Source organism: Oncorhynchus clarkii, chromosome 25, assembly GCF_045791955.1.
Source record: "Oncorhynchus clarkii lewisi isolate Uvic-CL-2024 chromosome 25, UVic_Ocla_1.0, whole genome shotgun sequence".
In the NCBI taxonomy this organism is placed as follows: Eukaryota; Metazoa; Chordata; class Actinopteri; order Salmoniformes; family Salmonidae; genus Oncorhynchus; species Oncorhynchus clarkii.
The window spans coordinates 36517256-36536194 of NC_092171.1; the positions used below are offsets into that span (position 1 = coordinate 36517256).

General features: G+C 43.4%; 2 protein-coding genes across 3 annotated transcripts in view; both read left to right on the forward strand.

Annotated features, from left to right (window-relative positions):
* Window positions 1-9063, forward strand: part of LOC139383889 (sex comb on midleg-like protein 4) — a 35259-nt gene extending 26196 nt beyond the window's left edge. For both annotated transcript variants that reach the window (XM_071128493.1, XM_071128494.1), the window contains 5 exons: window positions 3634-3834; window positions 4764-4925; window positions 5667-5885; window positions 6116-6261; window positions 7468-9063. In XM_071128493.1, the coding sequence (XP_070984594.1) occupies window positions 3634-3834; window positions 4764-4925; window positions 5667-5885; window positions 6116-6261; window positions 7468-7593 (854 nt within the window). In that variant the 3' untranslated portion in view covers window positions 7594-9063. The remainder of the gene's footprint in view (window positions 1-3633; window positions 3835-4763; window positions 4926-5666; window positions 5886-6115; window positions 6262-7467) is intronic.
* A 711-nt stretch (window positions 9064-9774) lies between these two features.
* On the forward strand, window positions 9775-18105 carry LOC139384177 (visinin-like protein 1). Its single transcript, XM_071128883.1, has 4 exons — window positions 9775-9980; window positions 12407-12573; window positions 12857-13072; window positions 17388-18105. The coding sequence occupies exons 2-4, from the start codon at window positions 12412-12414 to the stop codon at window positions 17583-17585; spliced, it is 576 nt and encodes a 191-aa protein (XP_070984984.1). The 5' UTR covers window positions 9775-9980; window positions 12407-12411; the 3' UTR covers window positions 17586-18105.
* The last annotated feature ends 834 nt before the right edge of the window (window positions 18106-18939 follow it).

Below are 18939 nucleotides of genomic sequence, written 5' to 3' on the forward strand. Positions count from 1 at the left end.
CTCGTACATCATCAAACAGGTTGACATGGTTACTAACCCTCGCTCGTACATCATCAAACAGGTTGACATGGTTACTAACCCTCGCTCCTACATCATCAAACAGGTGGACATGGTTACTAACCCTCGCTCCTACATCATCAAACAGGTGGACATGGTTACTAACCCTCGCTCCTACATCATCAAACAGGTGGACATGGTTACTAACCCTCGCTCGTAAATCATCAAACAGGTGGACATGGTTACTAACCCTCGCTCGTACATCATCAAACAGGTGGACATGGTTACTAACCTTCTCTCCTACATCATCAAACAGGTGGACATGGTTACTAACCCTCGCTCGTACATCATCAAACAGGTGGGCATGGTTACTAACCTTCTCTCCTACATCATCAAACAGGTGGACATGGTTACTAACCCTCGCTCGTACATCATCAAACAGGTGGACATGGTTACTAACCCTCGCTCGTACATCATCAAACAGGTGGACATGGTTACTAACCCTCGCTCCTACATCATCAAACAGGTGGACATGGTTACTAACCTTCGCTCGTACATCATCAAACAGGGGGACATGGTTACTAACCCTCGCTCCTACATCATCAAACAGGTGGACATGGTTACTAACCCTCGCTCGTACATCATCAAGCAGGTGGACATGGTTACTAACCCTCGCTAACCCTCGTACATCATCAAACAGGTGGACATGGTTACTAACCCTCGCTCCTACATCATCAAACAGGTGGACATGGTTACTAACCCTCGCTCGTACATCATCAAGCAGGCGGACATGGTTACTAACCCTCGATCGTACATCATCAAACAGGTGGACATGGTTACTAACCCTCGCTCGTACATCATCAAACAGGCGGACATGGTTACTAACCCTCGCTCGTACATCATCAAGCAGGTGGACATGGTTACTAACCCTCGCTCGTACATCATCAAACAGGTGGACATGGTTACTAACCCTCGCTCCTACATCATCAAACAGGTGGACATGGTTACTAACCCTCGCTCCTACATCATCAAACAGGTGGACATGGTTACTAACCCTCGCTCCTACATCATCAAGCAGATGGACATGGTTACTAACCCTCGCTCCTACATCATAAAACAGGTGGACATGGTTACTAACCCTCGCTCCTACATCATCAAACAGGTGGACATGGTTACTAACCCTCGCTCCTACATCATCAAGCAGGTGGACATGGTTACTAACCCTCGCTCGTACATCATCAAACAGGTAGACATGGTTACTAACCCTCGCTCCTACATCATCAAGCAGGTGGACATGGTTACTAACCCTCGCTCCTACATCATCAAACAGGTGGACATGGTTACTAACCCTCGATCGTACATCATCAAACAGGTGGACATGGTTACTAACCCTCGCTCGTACATCATCAAGCAGATGGACATGGTTACTAACCCTCGCTCCTACATCATCAAACAGGTGGACATGGTTACTAACCCTCGCTCGTACATCATCAAACAGGTGAACATGGTTACTAACCTTCGCTCCTACATCATCAAACAGGTGTACATGGTTACTAACCCTCGCTCCTACATCATCAAACAGGTGGACATGGTTACTAACCCTCGCTCCTACATCATCAAACAGGTGGACATGGTTACTAACCCTCGCTCCTACATCATCAAACAGGTGGACATGGTTACTAACCCTCGCTCCTACATCATCAAACAGGTGGACATGGTTACTAACCCTCGCTCGTAAATCATCAAACAGGTGGACATGGTTACTAACCCTCGCTCGTACATCATCAAACAGGTGGACATGGTTACTAACCTTCTCTCCTACATCATCAAACAGGTGGACATGGTTACTAACCCTCGCTCGTACATCATCAAACAGGTTGACATGGTTACTAACCCTCGCTCGTACATCATCAAACAGGTTGACATGGTTACTAACCCTCGCTCCTACATCATCAAACAGGTGGACATGGTTACTAACCCTCGCTCCTACATCATCAAACAGGTGGACATGGTTACTAACCCTCGCTCCTACATCATCAAACAGGTGGACATGGTTACTAACCCTCGCTCGTAAATCATCAAACAGGTGGACATGGTTACTAACCCTCGCTCGTACATCATCAAACAGGTGGACATGGTTACTAACCTTCTCTCCTACATCATCAAACAGGTGGACATGGTTACTAACCCTCGCTCGTACATCATCAAACAGGTGGACATGGTTACTAACCCTCGCTCGTACATCATCAAACAGGTGGACATGGTTACTAACCCTCGCTCCTACATCATCAAACAGGTGGACATGGTTACTAACCTTCGCTCGTACATCATCAAACAGGGGGACATGGTTACTAACCCTCGCTCCTACATCATCAAACAGGTGGACATGGTTACTAACCCTCGCTCGTACATCATCAAGCAGGTGGACATGGTTACTAACCCTCGCTCGTACATCATCAAACAGGTGGACATGGTTACTAACCCTCGCTCGTACATCATCAAACAGGTGGACATGGTTACTAACCCTCGCTCCTACATCATCAAACAGGTGGACATGGTTACTAACCCTCACTCGTACATCATCAAACAGGCGGACATGGTTACTAACCCTCGCTCGTACATCATCAAACAGGTGGACATGGTTACTAACCCTCGCTCGTACATCATCAAACAGGTGGACATGGTTACTAACCCTCGCTCGTACATCATCAAGCAGGTGGACATGGTTACTAACCCTCGCTCGTACATCATCAAACAGGTGGACATGGTTACTAACCCTCGCTCGTACATCATCAAACAGGTGGACATGGTTACTAACCCTCGCTCCTACATCATCAAACAGGTGGACATGGTTACTAACCCTCACTCGTACATCATCAAACAGGCGGACATGGTTACTAACCCTCGCTCGTACATCATCAAACAGGTGGACATGGTTACTAACCCTCGCTCGTACATCATCAAACAGGTGGACATGGTTACTAACCCTCGCTCGTACATCATCAAACAGGTGGACATGGTTACTAACCCTCGCTCCTACATCATCAAACAGGTGGACATGGTTACTAACCTTCGCTCGTACATCATCAAACAGGGGACATGGTTACTAACCCTCGCTCCTACATCATCAAACAGGTGGACATGGTTACTAACCCTCGCTCGTACATCATCAAGCAGGTGGACATGGTTACTAACCCTCGCTCGTACATCATCAAACAGGTGGACATGGTTACTAACCCTCGCTCGTACATCATCAAACAGGTGGACATGGTTACTAACCCTCGCTCCTACATCATCAAACAGGTGGACATGGTTACTAACCCTCGCTCGTACATCATCAAACAGGCGGACATGGTTACTAACCCTCGCTCGTACATCATCAAACAGGTGGACATGGTTACTAACCCTCGCTCGTACATCATCAAGCAGGTGGACATGGTTACTAACCCTCGCTCGTACATCATCAAACAGGTGGACATGGTTACTAACCCTCGCTCGTACATCATCAAACAGGTGGACATGGTTACTAACCCTCGCTCGTACATCATCAAGCAGGCGGACATGGTTACTAACCTTCGCTCGTACATCATCAAGTAGTACTAACCCACGCTCTCTCCACTCTTGTGTATCCTGCAGTGTGTATCTACATCAACAAGCATGTCAACATGGGTCCTAACCTGGACAGGAAGAAGCTGCAGCAGCTCCCAGATCATTTTGGGCCTGACAGGCCCTCGGTGGTGCTGCAGCAGGCCGTCCAGGGGTGCATCGACAGCGCCTTCCAGCAGAAAGCCGTGTTCACTCTCCTCACACAGGGCTACGGAGGGGAGAAAATATCAGGTATAACTAGGGCCACGTGCTTTGGTTAATCATGTCACATGACCTGGATTTGAACCTTTTATGTTAAGCCTTTTCCAGAAATGAGAATTAGACCAAAAATGAAAGCATTTGTCTGAGAATTGGTGCTTGGACCATCTGACATACAAATAAAAAGAGACAGTTTGATGAAAAAGCTTTGAATAAAGGTTAGAAAATGACATGATTAACCATAACACAGGCCACTAGGAAAATACCACAGACCCACCTATTGTACAGTGTCACTGAGATTTTGGTTTTGTATTTATTCATTTTATTCGTAGCAACTGGCCTGAGGGAAATGATAGAAATTGACATACACTGATTAGATAATCTAGTAACCATGAGAACATCCGGATCTGTTACCCCGGGGTTATTGGCCATTTCCATCTTTTGAATGTCAGTGGATGAAATGCATTGGCCGTCCTAGGTTGTAACTGTGGCTTTGAGACATGGCTGTAGACCTGTGTCCCCTGGAGCAAAGTTAACCGCAACAAGATTTACTGCGTTGGGAAATTAAAATATATTCCAGCGCTGCGTCCCAAATCGCTCCCTATTCACAGAGCAACACATCAAATCAAATGTTATTAGTCACATGAGCCAAATACAACCTTACAGTGAAATGCTTACTTACGAGCCCCAAACCCACAATGCAGTTCCAAAAATACGGACAAGAATAAGAGATAAACGTAACAAGTAATTAAAGAGCAGCAGTAAAACAACAATAGCAAGACTGTATACACAGGGGGGGTACCGGTACAGAGTCAATGTGCGTTGGCACCGGTTAGTTGAAGTAGTAGGTACATGTAGGTAGAGTTATTGAAGTGACTATGCATAGATGCCATTGGCTCTGGAATAGGGTCCCATCTGGGTCGCAACCCAAGGGGTTAATCAAGTATTTATTTGTGTTCCAGCCACTTTCGATGGGAAGCAACACCTTCTGAGTCTTCCTGTGGTCAACAGCATGGGCTACGTTCTACGCTTTCTCAAGAAGCTCTGTCGCAGTTTGCACTGTGAAAACCTCTTCAGCGACCAACCAATCCCCCAGCATAATAATGCCTCCTACCAATCAGAGGGTAATGCACTGTCCTATATTCAATTTAATTCAAAATGCTTTCTTTATCCCACAAGGGAAATGGTATAGGCAGAAGTGCAGATATGATGCATTGATTGTTTACGCAATAAGGCCCGAGGAGGTGTGGTATATTAGCCATATACCAGAAACCCCTGAGGTGCCTTATTGCTATTATACACTGGTTACCAACATAATTAGACCTGTAAAAATGAATGTTTTGTGATACCCGTTGGTATACGGTCTGATATACCACGGCTTTCTGCCAATCAGCATTCAGGGCTCGAACCACCAGGTTTATAATATTTTTTAGAACAATCCTGTGCCTTAACAAGAGCTTTTGAAGATATCGCCCCTCAGACATTTTGTGGGCTCAGTTCCTGAAATATTGTGCTATATTGCGTCAGATTGCACATGAAAGCACAGAATGACATTTTGTCAAATACACATAATTTGGTGTTTTACTTGTGTAATCCCTGGTAATCCTAATCCATTATCCAAATCCCTGTATTCCAACCTAAACAAATGAGACCTCCATGCCAGAACACTACCTAGAACATTCTCTTGTACCTAAACAAGAGCACCAGGGAAACCCTCCAAACAGTGTTTGTTTCTTCCGATTGGACCATAAAAGCACAGAAGGACATTTCATAGACATCTTTAAAGGCTTCAGCTTCTATTGAAAGTTATTCAAAGTATTGCCAATATGTTTTACTTATGTAATCTCTTTCCATTCATATCACAGCTGAAACCTCCATGCCAGAGGAGTATCTTCTGGACCCATCAGACAAACGCTACTCAATGGACCCAGGTGACTCCGCCTTCAGTGCCATAAGCTCCTCCTACTCATCCAAACCATCCTATGGGTTCCGCTCCTCGCAGCAGTTCCCCAATGGCTCCTCCCCCTTGGGCATGTGTAGACAGACGTCCAGCCCTAACACCTTCCTGGAAGGCAACAGGATAGGTGAGAAATTGGAGAGTGGAGACTAGGCTTGCAGAATTCCGGTAAATTTCCCAAAATGCCCAGGTTTTCCGGAATATTCCCTCCCGATTCCGGGAATCTTCCAACCGGGATTTCTGGAAAACCTGGGGATTTGGGGAAAATGTGTTTCTTGCTATAATCACAATGCCCTAACCAGGTAAAATAGACCAGCATAGAAATCCTTCTTGACCTCTTTCTCTTTTCTCATGCAGCGTACAATCCATCTCAGGACTCCCAGGAGTCCAAGCCGCCCCCCAGTAAGGACCCTTCCACCTGGAGTGTAGAGGATGTGGTGTGGTTCATCAGAGACGCTGACCCGCAGTCCCTGGGCCCTCACGTGGACGTCTTCAGGAAGCATGTAGGCTACCCCTGGGCTCACTCATAATTAATATTTCCTTGATACCTCGTATCCTCTCTCCGAACCTTTTCAAAACGCCTTGGAGGAGAAGGTCCTTGGGGAGGGACCTCGGACCTTCTCTTACAATCCAGTTGAGGATGAGACAAGGATGTGAGGAATCGCTGAAAGACAAATTGAGATTGAGGCCTGGATCTGCAACAGTTGGGGGAAATCCCTTTTCTTTTTCAGTTGTTCTGTTTCATGTGATGTTTTGATTTGAGTGGTTGGATTATATCTGGATGTGATGTTTTGATTTGAGTGGTTGGATTATATCTGGATGTGATGTTTTGATTTGAGAGGTTGGATTATATCTGGATGTGATGTTTTGATTTGAGTGGTTGGATTATATCTGGATGTGATGTTTTGATTTGAGTGGTTGGATTATATCTGGATGTGATGTTTTGATTTGAGAGGTTGGATTATATCTGGATGTGATGTTTTGATTTGAGTGGTTGGATTATATCTGGATGTGATGTTTTGATTTGAGAGGTTGGATTATATCTGGATGTGATGTTTTGATTTGAGTGGTTGGATTATATATGGATGTGATGTTTTGATTTGAGTGGTTGGATTATATCTGGAAGTGATGTTTTGATTTGAGTGGTTGGATTATATCTGGAAGTGATGTTTTGATTTGAGAGGTTGGATTATATCTGGATGTGATGTTTTGATTTGAGAGGTTGGATTATATCTGGATGTGATGTTTTGATTTGAGAGGTTGGATTATATCTGGATGTGATGTTTTGATTTGAGTGGTTGGATTATATCTGGATGTGATGTTTTGATTTGAGTGGTTGGATTATATCTGGATGTGATGTTTTGATTTGAGTGGTTGGATTATATCTGGATGTGATGTTTTGATTTGAGTGGTTGGATTATATCTGGATGTGATGTTTTGATTTGAGTGGTTGGATTATATCTGGATGTGATGTTTTGATTTGAGTGGTTGGATTATATCTGGAAGTGATGTTTTGATTTGAGTGGTTGGATTATATCTGGAAGTGATGTTTTGATTTGAGTGGTTGGATTATATCTGGATGTGATGTTTTGTGAAATACTTACCAGGATTGAGGTCACTCCCAGTTCAGTAAACAACCCTGATACATGTGTCCACTTTACTTTTAGTGGAGATTTAATATAACCTGAGCTTCTGTTTCTATCCCACAGGAGATAGATGGCAACGCTCTGTTACTTCTAAAGAGTGACATGATGATGAAGTACCTAGGACTGAAGTTGGGGCCGGCCCTGAAGCTCTGCTATCACATCGACAAACTAAAACAAAACAAGTTCTAAATCGGAACATTTTTTCACGTCATCAATCTGTGGGACCCAACTTTGTGGATGCGTTCCAAATGGTACCCATAACCCACTCGTTTTGACCGTAGCCCTATTGGCCCTAAAACGAGTTCAATATATAGGGAATAGGGTGCCATTTGAGACGCTATATTTCACTGATTATTTTTTTGCATTTTCATACATCATGTATCTAAAGAAAACAATGTGATCGTGACAGAATACGTTTTTGGATATTCTAGTTTTTCTGTTGAAACAAGGTTTTGGTTTATACAGATGACAAAATATGCAAATTGTGGAATGCATAACTGATACACTGGTTGATAATACCTGGAAGCGAGATACAGCTGTCCTATAAATTAGCTTATTAAGGCACCTATACGCCCTGGTAAAACATACCAAGTTACTTTATGATCTGTTGAGAAGTGTGGATTCTTTTAGATAAACCGTTATTTATACTTGGTCTCAAAACTGCGGAATAACTTTGTTTTAATAGATATAGAAAAAGAGGGGTCTCCACAAATGTGACAAACACATCAAAACGGTCCCGTATGGTTTCATTCTATACCTTTACAAAAGTGACTTGAATATGTAGTAGGGTTGGTTTAATGAAGTTCTTAACACATCAATGCATGTGATTTAAAAACAGGAAGCTACAGTGATGTTAAACATTACTATACTTGGTTTTGTTATTTACACAAAGTAATGTAAACTAAAATGGTTTTGCATATTGTTTTACATATTGTTTTGATAAAATTGCCAAAAAGATCATGTTTGTGCTGCAACACATAACGAGACATTTCTATAATTTAATAAAATAATGATCTCCAGCCTCTTTTTTTTATTATTTTTTTATTATTATTTATTTTACCTTTATTTAACTAGGCAAGTCAGTTTCTTATTTTCAATGACGGCGTAGGAACGGTGGGTTAACTGCCTTGTTCAAGGGCAGAATGACAGATTTTTACCTTGTCAGCTTGGGGATTCGATCTTGCCTCCTCACAACGTATTTACTATGGACATTTTTTTACCACATATCATTCTCGAAATGGAGTTGGAGAGCAATGGATGAGAACCCTCACTGCATCCCTTCAATTGACCTACAGTATTGGGTTATTAGGCCATATAGCATTGCTTGTGTGCGCCAGTTTGGCAGTATGTGTACTCTTTAGTAACCTGTGTACGTCAATGCTGCTGGATACAATTACATGTAATTCATGCCAAGTCAAATCAACCTGGGACTAGGTCTTTTATTTTGAAAAGAATATTGGAAAGATCTATACTGTAAATCAGAGAATAACCACTGTATGGATTAATTCATTTGTACTGGTGCTAAAGAAGTTCTCAATGTAATGAATATCTCATGTTTGCTTTTGTGTTGTGAGACTTAAATGGAAATCAATCAATGTGTGTATTTAACCCGGCTGTGTATCCTGTCTAAGTAATAAAATTAAGAAAATATTAAGGAAACAAGGTGTGGTCTAACAAGCATCTTTCTTGTTGATATCAAGCATCTTTCAGAATGAAATCAAGCTTGGGACTCATTTAAAAAATAATAATGAAATGTTACCCAATGTGACACAATCATGTGTCAATTCAGACAGTTATGTTTTCTCCTGATGCAGAATAATGTATTAGCCTACAGGTTTACTTCAGTATATTTGAATTGGTTAAACAGTATGGCCTATCCTTTGTTTGGCTCATGGTCTATCCTTTCAGTCATGTTTGTTTTGGGATTGACCTGGCTATTGTAGGTTAGGCTATATGCAGAAACAGGTGCACGTAGACCTAGGCCTTACTGCAGTAGGCTTTGCAGTTGCATGTACATTTGAATCTGAATGAACATAACTGTTAAAATTGAATTATTTATTGTATATCCCATCAACAAAACAGCATGCAATCCACCAGGTAAAATAATTGTTTAGTTCATCCACGATGTGTTTATTGACTGGTTTTGGTCACCCCTTTCTTAATTTATCCATAAACCTATCCAACAACATCATTGTTTGTGCTGAAAGGGAACAAGACTATTAAGTCATAGACAGCCCTATACTTATTTTATCGATGCAAACGTATAAGATCAAGCAATGGAGCAATGCACGGAGCATGGGCAACAGTCAACTGAAGACTGTTGACTGGTGGGGTGACGCCGTATGTCTAGAGTCGCATAACCAACGACGAGACGAGCGTGGGATCGGTCCCAATACTGCCGCTGCTGCCTGCCTCATTTGGAATAGCACGGAAAACCGTTATTTTTTTCTCTGCGTCCTGAAGAGGCCAATTTCAGGGATAGTCCCATTTGGGCATTCTTGATCATCGGAAGGTTTTTACAGTGTCTAACAGACGACAGTACAGACTGCCATTAGCGGTAGCATCTCCAAAATAAGGTAAGAAGCATTTGTCTGCAGCAGACACAGTGAATGTTGTTTTTATGTTGTCATAGCATGTATTTTTCATTATTTTATATGATTGTCTAGAGACATAGGCTAATCATTTCCATTCACGATGTATCTCATAATGGGGGTATCCTGCCCTTAAAAACATTCGATTCATGAGATTTGGCGTTTTATTTGGGGGAGGAATTGTCACCTGCGCATCCATCATTAAAATTAATGCATAACGTTTTAAAAACATCCTGAGTTAATTCATTATATTTGGAAAATAATATCAAAATCGTGTTTTTCTCCTTGTTCTATTCAAATTTCATGAGAATGACCAGACAAAATCGTGTAATTATATGGGTTGATTGTCAGTTTTTGTCATATTTGAAGATTATGCGCATGGTGAAAAATGACACGTTAAATAGAGTGATGTGATTTCAAGCGGGTTATCACTTACGAGGTTTAATTCCCTCACCACTGCGTCGTTTCTATCGGAATGCACTTGCATACCTCTCTCTCTCTCTCTCTGTCCGAGCAGACTCGTACCATGAACTGGATAACTGAAACGACATGTTCTATCTGAAAATAAATAGCCTATATCTATCCACATCACATGTTAGTTTCGCGCGTACATGTGAGGTGGACACCTATACCTTGTTAAATGTCTAACGACGTTAATCTTAGATGAACAAATAGACCGTAGGAGCCAAACCCATTTTCACCTTGCCCCTGATCATTTCTCTCTCCTATCTTCGCTCAATATGTTTCTCCTCAAGGTCATTCGATGCATAGTAGCCTAATGACTTAGGCTCATTTTATGTTATGTAACATCTAAATTATTTCAACACAAGCCTTTTGGTTGCATCATCTAAATATATGTCATTTTTTAATGAAAAATATAGTTTGCGCAAAATGTTGGGTATGCAACATAGCCTATATTGCAAATAAGCCAAGCCCATGTCAATATACTATGCCTGTGTATCGTGTAATGGTTATGTATGTCAGGGGTGTCAAACTCCTCCCATGGAGGCCCAACTGTATGCTGGTTTTTGTTTTTCCCTTTCAATGAAGCCCTAGACAACCAGGAGAGGGGATTTCCTGAATTCTGACCTTAACACATGGTTGTTGGTTTTTCTTGCACAGTACTCGCTGACCATGACTACATGACAATATACCGTATGCATATCCTACTGCATAGCCTACACCCAGGACCATCAGTTATCCTGATCTCCCTCAATTGTCAATTTATAAATAGTCCCGAGTTAATTTGATTTGGATTATGTTTTCCAGGACAGGTCAGGATAACATCTGACATTTCGCATATAGGCTACAATATGAACACCCAGATAGTTTACATTATATACTGTGGTCAACAGATTTGCAAGACAGGTGTCAGCAGCAGCTAATGTTAATCCAGGCTGTGAGAATTGCACGTTTTTATTATTGAAGAGGATCAGAGAGCAGCTCACCAGATGGGCTGATTCCCTTGTTTATTCATTAGTCAAAAGGCTTTATATGATCACCGAAGTACCAACGATAGCCTGTTGCCCATTCACCCTACGGGCTACACAATGACTTCATCTAATCCCTCCACTATGTGATGGATACCTTATCACTCACTCTGTTTCCATTAATGAATAGATTCCTCTGGAGGTTTCTACATCGAGGTTATTAAACATAAACTGCAATTAAAAGCCCAGGTGTATGTCCCAAATGGCACTCTATTCCCTATATAGTGCACTAATTTTGAGCAGAGCCCTATAAAGGGAATACGGTGTCATTTGTGAAGCATCCCATGTGTCAGGCTACAGGTAATCATGGAGCCAAAATTGGCGTACGACAGTCTGTCACACAAGACTAAAGGCTACAGGTAAAATTCAGACCGGTAACCTGATAGGTGATGATCGAACGCTTGATGAAGTGGTCGTGCTGACGGCAGTGCTCCTGTCCGACACTGTGTGATGTCAGACCAGATGCGATGTGGTGCCAACAGATTTAGAGAACACAAATAGAACACTGGCGTCAGGCAGGGAAAGCATCTGTGCATGTCAAAATCAACCTCAATGAAATCAACCAAGCAATTCATTATTGTCGTTTTTTTGGTGTTGAATTTTTTACAAAAGGACTGTTTGACACAAAACAGGTTTGAGAGCAAAATTGTTGGTAAAACTTCATATGAAAACCCTCCCATCATAATGCATTATAAGCATGTTTATAACATCTTATGCGCTATGCATAACGCACTATAATGCACAGCATACATTTGAATGTGTGATAGGCTTTTTCTATAACCATGATAGAAATAAAATAAAGGCATGTCTTACATACTGTGCTATATGAAGGTTTATTGAGACCGAAACACTGGTCTATGATCTATTAAATGTGTGCTGGAGTTTCCTTTCCATTCAAAATAAATCCTTTCTGCACCACAGGCATCATGGGAAAACAGAACAGCAAGCTGACCCCTGAGGTGATGGAGGACCTGGTGAAGAGCACAGAGTTTAACGAACACGAGCTGAAGCAGTGGTACAAAGGCTTCCTCAAAGACTGCCCCAGTGGTAGACTGAACCTGGACGAGTTTCAACAACTCTATATCAAGGTGTGTATGAGGTGTGGTACACCCGATGCTGGAGAAATTATGTATATGATGTTATAGCTTCTAGCTAGGGAAATTATTGATATCCTGATTATATAATGTGATTGTAAGAAACCTTTGTGAAGCTAGAACAGACAGAATCAGGGTTTGACTTCTCTATATTAGAACTGTACTGTTGTTCATGTTTTCCCCGTCATATTAACCAATCAAAATTGTAGTTAAAAATAAATGTTTTTAAATAGTTGGATATCACAGCTGTCTCTCAATAAATGTTTCAACCCCGCAGTTCTTCCCGTACGGCGATGCGTCAAAGTTTGCACAGCACGCCTTCAGGACCTTCGACAAGAACAGCGACGGCACCATCGACTTCAGAGAGTTCATCTGTGCCCTGTCCATCACATCGCGTGGCAGCTTCGAGCAGAAACTCAACTGGGCCTTCAACATGTACGATCTGGATGGAGACGGCAAGATCACCCGGGTGGAGATGTTAGAGATCATCGAAGTAAGGAATAACACCGATGGCTGGCTTCCCGGACACAGATTACGCTGTTTTAGTCCACTACTAGGTTTTAATCCGTGTCCGGGAACCAGCCCTATATGTTTTTTCATTTACTTGTACCCATGAAGCTTATACTAGCTGTTTAAGTTGTTTATCCAGTTTTAATTAATCAGCAGTGCATGTTATTTGAATGTATGCTACAAAGGCAAACATTGAGACAGAGGACGATCAAGTTTAGCCACCAGATAAATCAGGAGAACGTGTGTCCCTAGGGATAGCAGCAGGTAAGTAACCATTGAGGGGGGTGGGATGTCCCTAGGGGGAGCAACAGGTAAGGTAAGTGACCATTGAGGGAGATTGGATATCCCTAGGGTAACCAGCAGGTAAGGTAAGTGACCTTTGAGGGGGTGGGATGTCCCTAGGGTAACCAGCAGGTAAGGTAAGTGACCTTTGAGAGGGGTGGGATGTCCCTAGGGGGAGCAGCAGGTAAGATAAGTGACCGTTGACAGGGGTGGGATGTCCCTAGGGTGAGCAGCAGGTAAGGTAAGTGACCGATGAGAGGGGTGGGATGTCCCTAGGGTGAGCAGCAGGTAAGATAAGTGACCGTTGACAGGGGTGGGATGTCCCTAGGGTGAGCAGCAGGTAAGATAAGTGACCGTTGAGAGGGGTGGGATGTCCCTAGGGTGAGCAGCAGGTAAGGTAAGTGACCGTTGAGAGGGGTGGGATGTTCCTAGGGGGAGCAGCAGGTAAGGTAAGTGACCTTAGAGGGGGTGGGATGTGCCTAGGGGGAGCAGCAGGTAAGGTAAGTGACCTTTGAGGGGGTGGGATGTCCCTAGGGGGAGCAGCAGGTAAGATAAGTGACCTTTGAGGGGGTGGGATGTCCCTAGGGGGAGCATTAGGTAAGGTAAGTGACCTTTGAAGGGGGTGGGATGTCCCTAGGGGGAGCAGCAGGTAAGGTAAGTGACCGATGAGAGGGGTGGGATGTCCATAGGGGGAGCAGCAGGTAAGGTAAGTGACCTTTGAGGGGGTGGGATGTCCCTAGGGGGAGCAGCAGGTAAGGTAAGTGACTGATGAGAGGGGTGGGATGTCCCTAGGGGGAGCAGCAGGTAAGGTAAGTGACTGATGAGAGGGGTGGGATGTCCCTAGGGGGAGCAGCAGGTAAGGTAAGTGACTGATGAGAGGGGTGGGATGTCCATAGGGGGAGCAGAAGGTAAGGTAAGTGACTGATGAGAGGGGTGGGATGTCCCTAGGGGGAGCAGCAGGTAAGGTAAGTGACTGATGAGAGGGGTGGGATGTCCCTAGGGGGAGCAGCAGATAAGGTAAGTGACTGATGAGAGGGGTGGGATGTCCCTAGGGGGAGCAGCAGGTAAGGTAAGTGACTGATGAGAGGGGTGGGATGTCCCTAGGGGGAGCAGCAGGTAAGGTAAGTGACTGATGAGAGGGGTGGGATGTGCCTAGGGGGAGCAGCAGGTAAGGTAAGTGACCTTTGAGGGGGTGGGATGTCCATAGGGGGAGCAGAAGGTAAGTGACCGTTGAGAGGGTGTGGGGAGAAAATGTCAATTGGGGGAGTAGGTTGCTGACTATTCAACAGTCTGAGGGTAGAAACTATTGGCCAGTCTTCCAGTTTTTGCCATGATGCTCCTGTACTACTCGCATCAGAGTGATTGAAGCAGGGAGAACAGGGCGTGTCTTGGGTGGCTTGGGTCCCTGATGATCATCTTAGCCTTCCTTGGTGGTGTAGGTGTCCTGTAGGGCAGGAAGTGTGCACCCAAATGGTGCGTTCGGCTAAACGTATCAACCTCTGACGTGCATTGCTGTCTGGGGTGGTGGAATTGCCGTACCAGGCTGTGATGCAGACTGACAGTAATGCTCTCGATGCTGCTCCAGTAGAACACTGAGGGGCCTCAGGGATAGCATCCTGAGGTTGAAAAGTTGCTGTCGTTTCTTCTTCCCCATGGTCTCCGAGTGGTTTGACCATTTCAGCTTCTAGATGTGTACGCAGAGGAATTTGAAGTTATTGACTGTCTCCACGGCTGCCCTGTTGATGGGGATGGGAGTGTGTCCAGCCTGGTTCCACCTGAAGTCCACAGTCAGCTCCTTTGTTTTGCTAACGTTGAGGGAGAGGTTGTTTACCTGGTGCCACGCTGTCAGAGTGCCTACCTCCTCCCTGTAGGCCGTATCGTTGTTGTTGGTAATCAGGCCTACTGCTGTCGTGTCATCAGCTAACTTGATGATGGAGTTGGAACTGTGTGAGGCCAGTCAGTCGTGGGTATACAGGGAGTACAGGAGGGGACTGAGGACCCACCCTTGTGGGGCCCACGTGTTGAGAATCAGTGTAGAGGTGGTAATGTTGCCTACTTTCCCCACCTGGGGGCTGCCCATCAGCAAGTCCAGGACACAGTTGAATAGGGAGGAGTTCAGACCCAGGGCTGATTGTAATGAGCTTATAGAGCACTATGGTATTGAAGGTTGAAAGCCATACTCGATAAACAGCATCCTCACATACAGTGCATTTGGAAAGTATTCAGACCCCTTGACTTCTTCCACATTTTGTTCCATTACAGCCTTATTCTAAAATTGATTACATAAATAAAAAATCCTTATCTACACATAATACCCCATAATGACAAAGCGAAAACAGGTTTAGACTTTTTGCAAATGTATAATTTTTTTTTTTTTAAACGTTATTTACATAGGTTTTCAGACCTTTTGCTGAGACTTTAAATTTAGCTCAGGTGCATCCTGTTTCCATTGATCAACCTTGAGATGTTTCTACAATTTGATTGGAGTCCACCTGTGGTAGATTTTATTGATTGGATACGATTTGGAAAGGCACACATCTGTCTATTTAAGGTCCCACAGTTGACAGTACATGTCAGAGCAAAAACCAAGCCATGACGTCAAAGGAATTGTCCGTAGAGCTCCGAGACAGAATTGTGTCGAGGCACAGATCTGGGGAAGGGTACCAAAAAAATGTCTTCAGCATTGAAAGTCCACAAGAACACAGTGGCCTCCCTCATTCTTAAATGGAAGAAGTTTAGAACTAACAAGACTCTTCCTAGAGCTGGACACCCGGCGAAACTGAGCCATCGGGGCAGAAGGGCCTTGTTCAGGGAGGTGACCAAGACGGTCACTCTGTCAGAGCTCCAGCGTTCCTCTGTGGAGATGCAAGAACCTTCCAGACGGACAACCATCTCTGCAGCACTCCGCCAATCAGGCCTTTATGGTAGTGGCCAGACGGAAGCCCCTCCTCAGTAGAAGACACATGACAGCCCACTCGGAGTTTGCCAAAAGGCACCTAAAGGACTCAGACCATGAGAAACAAGATTCTCTGATCTGATCAAACCAAGATTGAACTCTGCCTAAATGTCAAGTGTCACGTCTGGAGGAAACCTGGCACCAACCCTTTGGAAGCACGGTGGTGGCAGCATCATGCTGTGGGGATGTTTTTCAGCAGCAGTGACTGTGAGACAAGTCAGGATCGAGGGAAAGATGAACGGAGCCTAGTACAGAGAGATCCTTGATGAAAACCTGTTCCAGAGTGCTCAGGAACTCAGACTGGACCAAAGGTTTACCTTCCAACAGGACAACAACCCTAAGCACATAGCCAAGACAACGCAGGAGTGGCTTCGGGACAAGTCTCTGAAAGTTCTTGAGTGGCCCAGCCAGAGCCCGGACTTGAACCCGATCGAACATCTATGGAGACCTGAAAGGAGCTGTGCAGCAACGCTCCCCATCCAACCTGACAGGGCTTGAGAGGATCTGCAGAGATAAATGGGAAAAACTCCCCAAATACAGATGTGCCAGGCTTGTAGCGTCATACCCAAGAAGACTTGAGGCTGTAATCGCTGCCAAAGGTGCTTCAACAGAGTACAGAGTAAAGGGTCTGAATACTTATGTAAATGTGATTTCATTTAAAAAAAATAATTTGCACAAATGTCTAAAAACCTGTTTTTGCTTTGTCATTATGGGGTATTGTCTGTAGATTGGTGAGGGGAAAAAAACCAATTGAATACATTTTAGAATAAGACTGTAACGTAACAAAACATGGAAAAAGTCAAAGGGTCTGAATACATTCCCAATGCGCAGTATGCATTCCTTTTGTCCAGGTGGGTAAGGGCAGTGTGTTATGTTATATATATTTATATGTGACAGTGGGGAACATTGGTATATACATTCAGAAGTATCAAGATTAAACTTTGAACATGTTAACAGATTAATAACCAAGACTGTGTGAAAATAGGTCTTTCTTGAATTCATTACACCCCTGTTCCTTTCTGTGGTATCGCCTCACCTAATCAACCCTGGTTGTCTATAGGCCATATACAAAATGGTGGGCACTGTGATCATGATGAAGATGAACGAGGATGGCCTGACACCGGAGCAACGGGTAGACAGGATCTTCAGCAAGATGGATAAGAATAACGATGACCAGATCTCATTGGATGAGTTCAAAGAGGCGGCCAAGAGTGATCCGTCCATCGTGCTCCTCTTGCAGTGTGATATGCAGAAGTGAGGAGGTGCTCGTCTGTATAAAACCAGACGTGCACACACTCTGCGGACAGGCAGCACATGTTTTAAATGTTTCATTAAGTTCTTCTTCTTCTTCTTCTCAGCCTTTTCCACAGGAAAAAAAATTATGCTTGGACTATTTTTCAATGAACTTGCTTCTTGTGGTTGTATGCATGAGAATGTCAAATAGCGGAATCATTTTTAATATATTACATTACACAGTATCATGATACATTTATATTTTATCGAACCTGACCTGCCAATGTGAATTGTGCACAAGTAATCCTATTCCACGGACCCATTCACTTTTAGGCTAGCTTGTATATCAGTGAAGCGCTCGCTATACATTGAATGATTCTGTTCCTGCAGTATTTAGATGATCCATGTCCACTGCTGCAGCTAGCTGCTAATGCTATTGCTAATGCTTAACATGCTGGTAATGAACAATCATTCCTATGATCATTGTAACTTGTCTCTATAATACCCAAACGTCTTGAGCTCTTGGAAAAATAGAGGAGATCCTTGTTCTTTCCAGATAAGGTGTTCTGTTCAGACTGACTGGAACTGATGTGTAGGTTCTAATATTTGCATGCATGTGTTTTGTGTTCAGACTCTATACTCGAACCTCTTGTTAAATTGTTGCATCTGCAAGTGGGATATTCAAGGAGACCCCCCCCCCCCCCACGAAAAGCGTTTGGTATTGTTGCATGGGATGTACAGTAGTGATTCACCGACCATTACATGATTAACCTTCTGTGAGCGGCTGCTGCCCTCATATTTAATAACGTATACATGTGGAATTAATGTGACACTTGAGTTCTTGAAAGACAAATAATATGGGCCCTGGTTGTAACCTCTCACACACACAGAAGATGTATCTGAAAATGTAGTATTGAATTTAAAGCACAGCAGTAATTGAAAAACTAGAGAATAAATCTGCTGCTGATAATATACTACCCACTGGGCAGAAACTGGTTGAATCAATGTTATTTCCACATTTAAAAAAAAGATAATCCTTTTTTTTTTTTTTACCCAACTTTGAACCTAAATCCAATGACATGGTGACATTTGCTGTTGATTTTACGTTAGTTGACAACTCAACCAAATGTAAATCAAAACCAGACGTTGAAATGACGTCTGTGCCCAGTTGTTATCCATTATATTATTCTGTTGCTATCAATCAAAATCAATCAATCAATCAATCACCAGGCCAATAATAATCTATCTTCAATACCGGTCACCCATTTTAGCATTGCTGGATACATTATACGCCAGAACATCCTAATAGGTTGGATTTCTCAGCCTGTACGTTTGCCAACTATTTACAATACAAAGTTAGGTCATACATATCACTATGT

Coding starts and splice junctions, on each gene's coding strand:
- LOC139384177 (XM_071128883.1), top strand. CDS start 12,412: ATGGGAAAACAGAACAGCAAGCTGACCCCTGAGGTGATGGAGGACCTG. Junction 12,574..12,856: donor TTCAACAACTCTATATCAAG/GTGTGTATGAGG, acceptor TCAACCCCGCAG/TTCTTCCCGTACGGCGATGC. Junction 13,073..17,387: donor AGATGTTAGAGATCATCGAA/GTAAGGAATAAC, acceptor GGTTGTCTATAG/GCCATATACAAAATGGTGGG.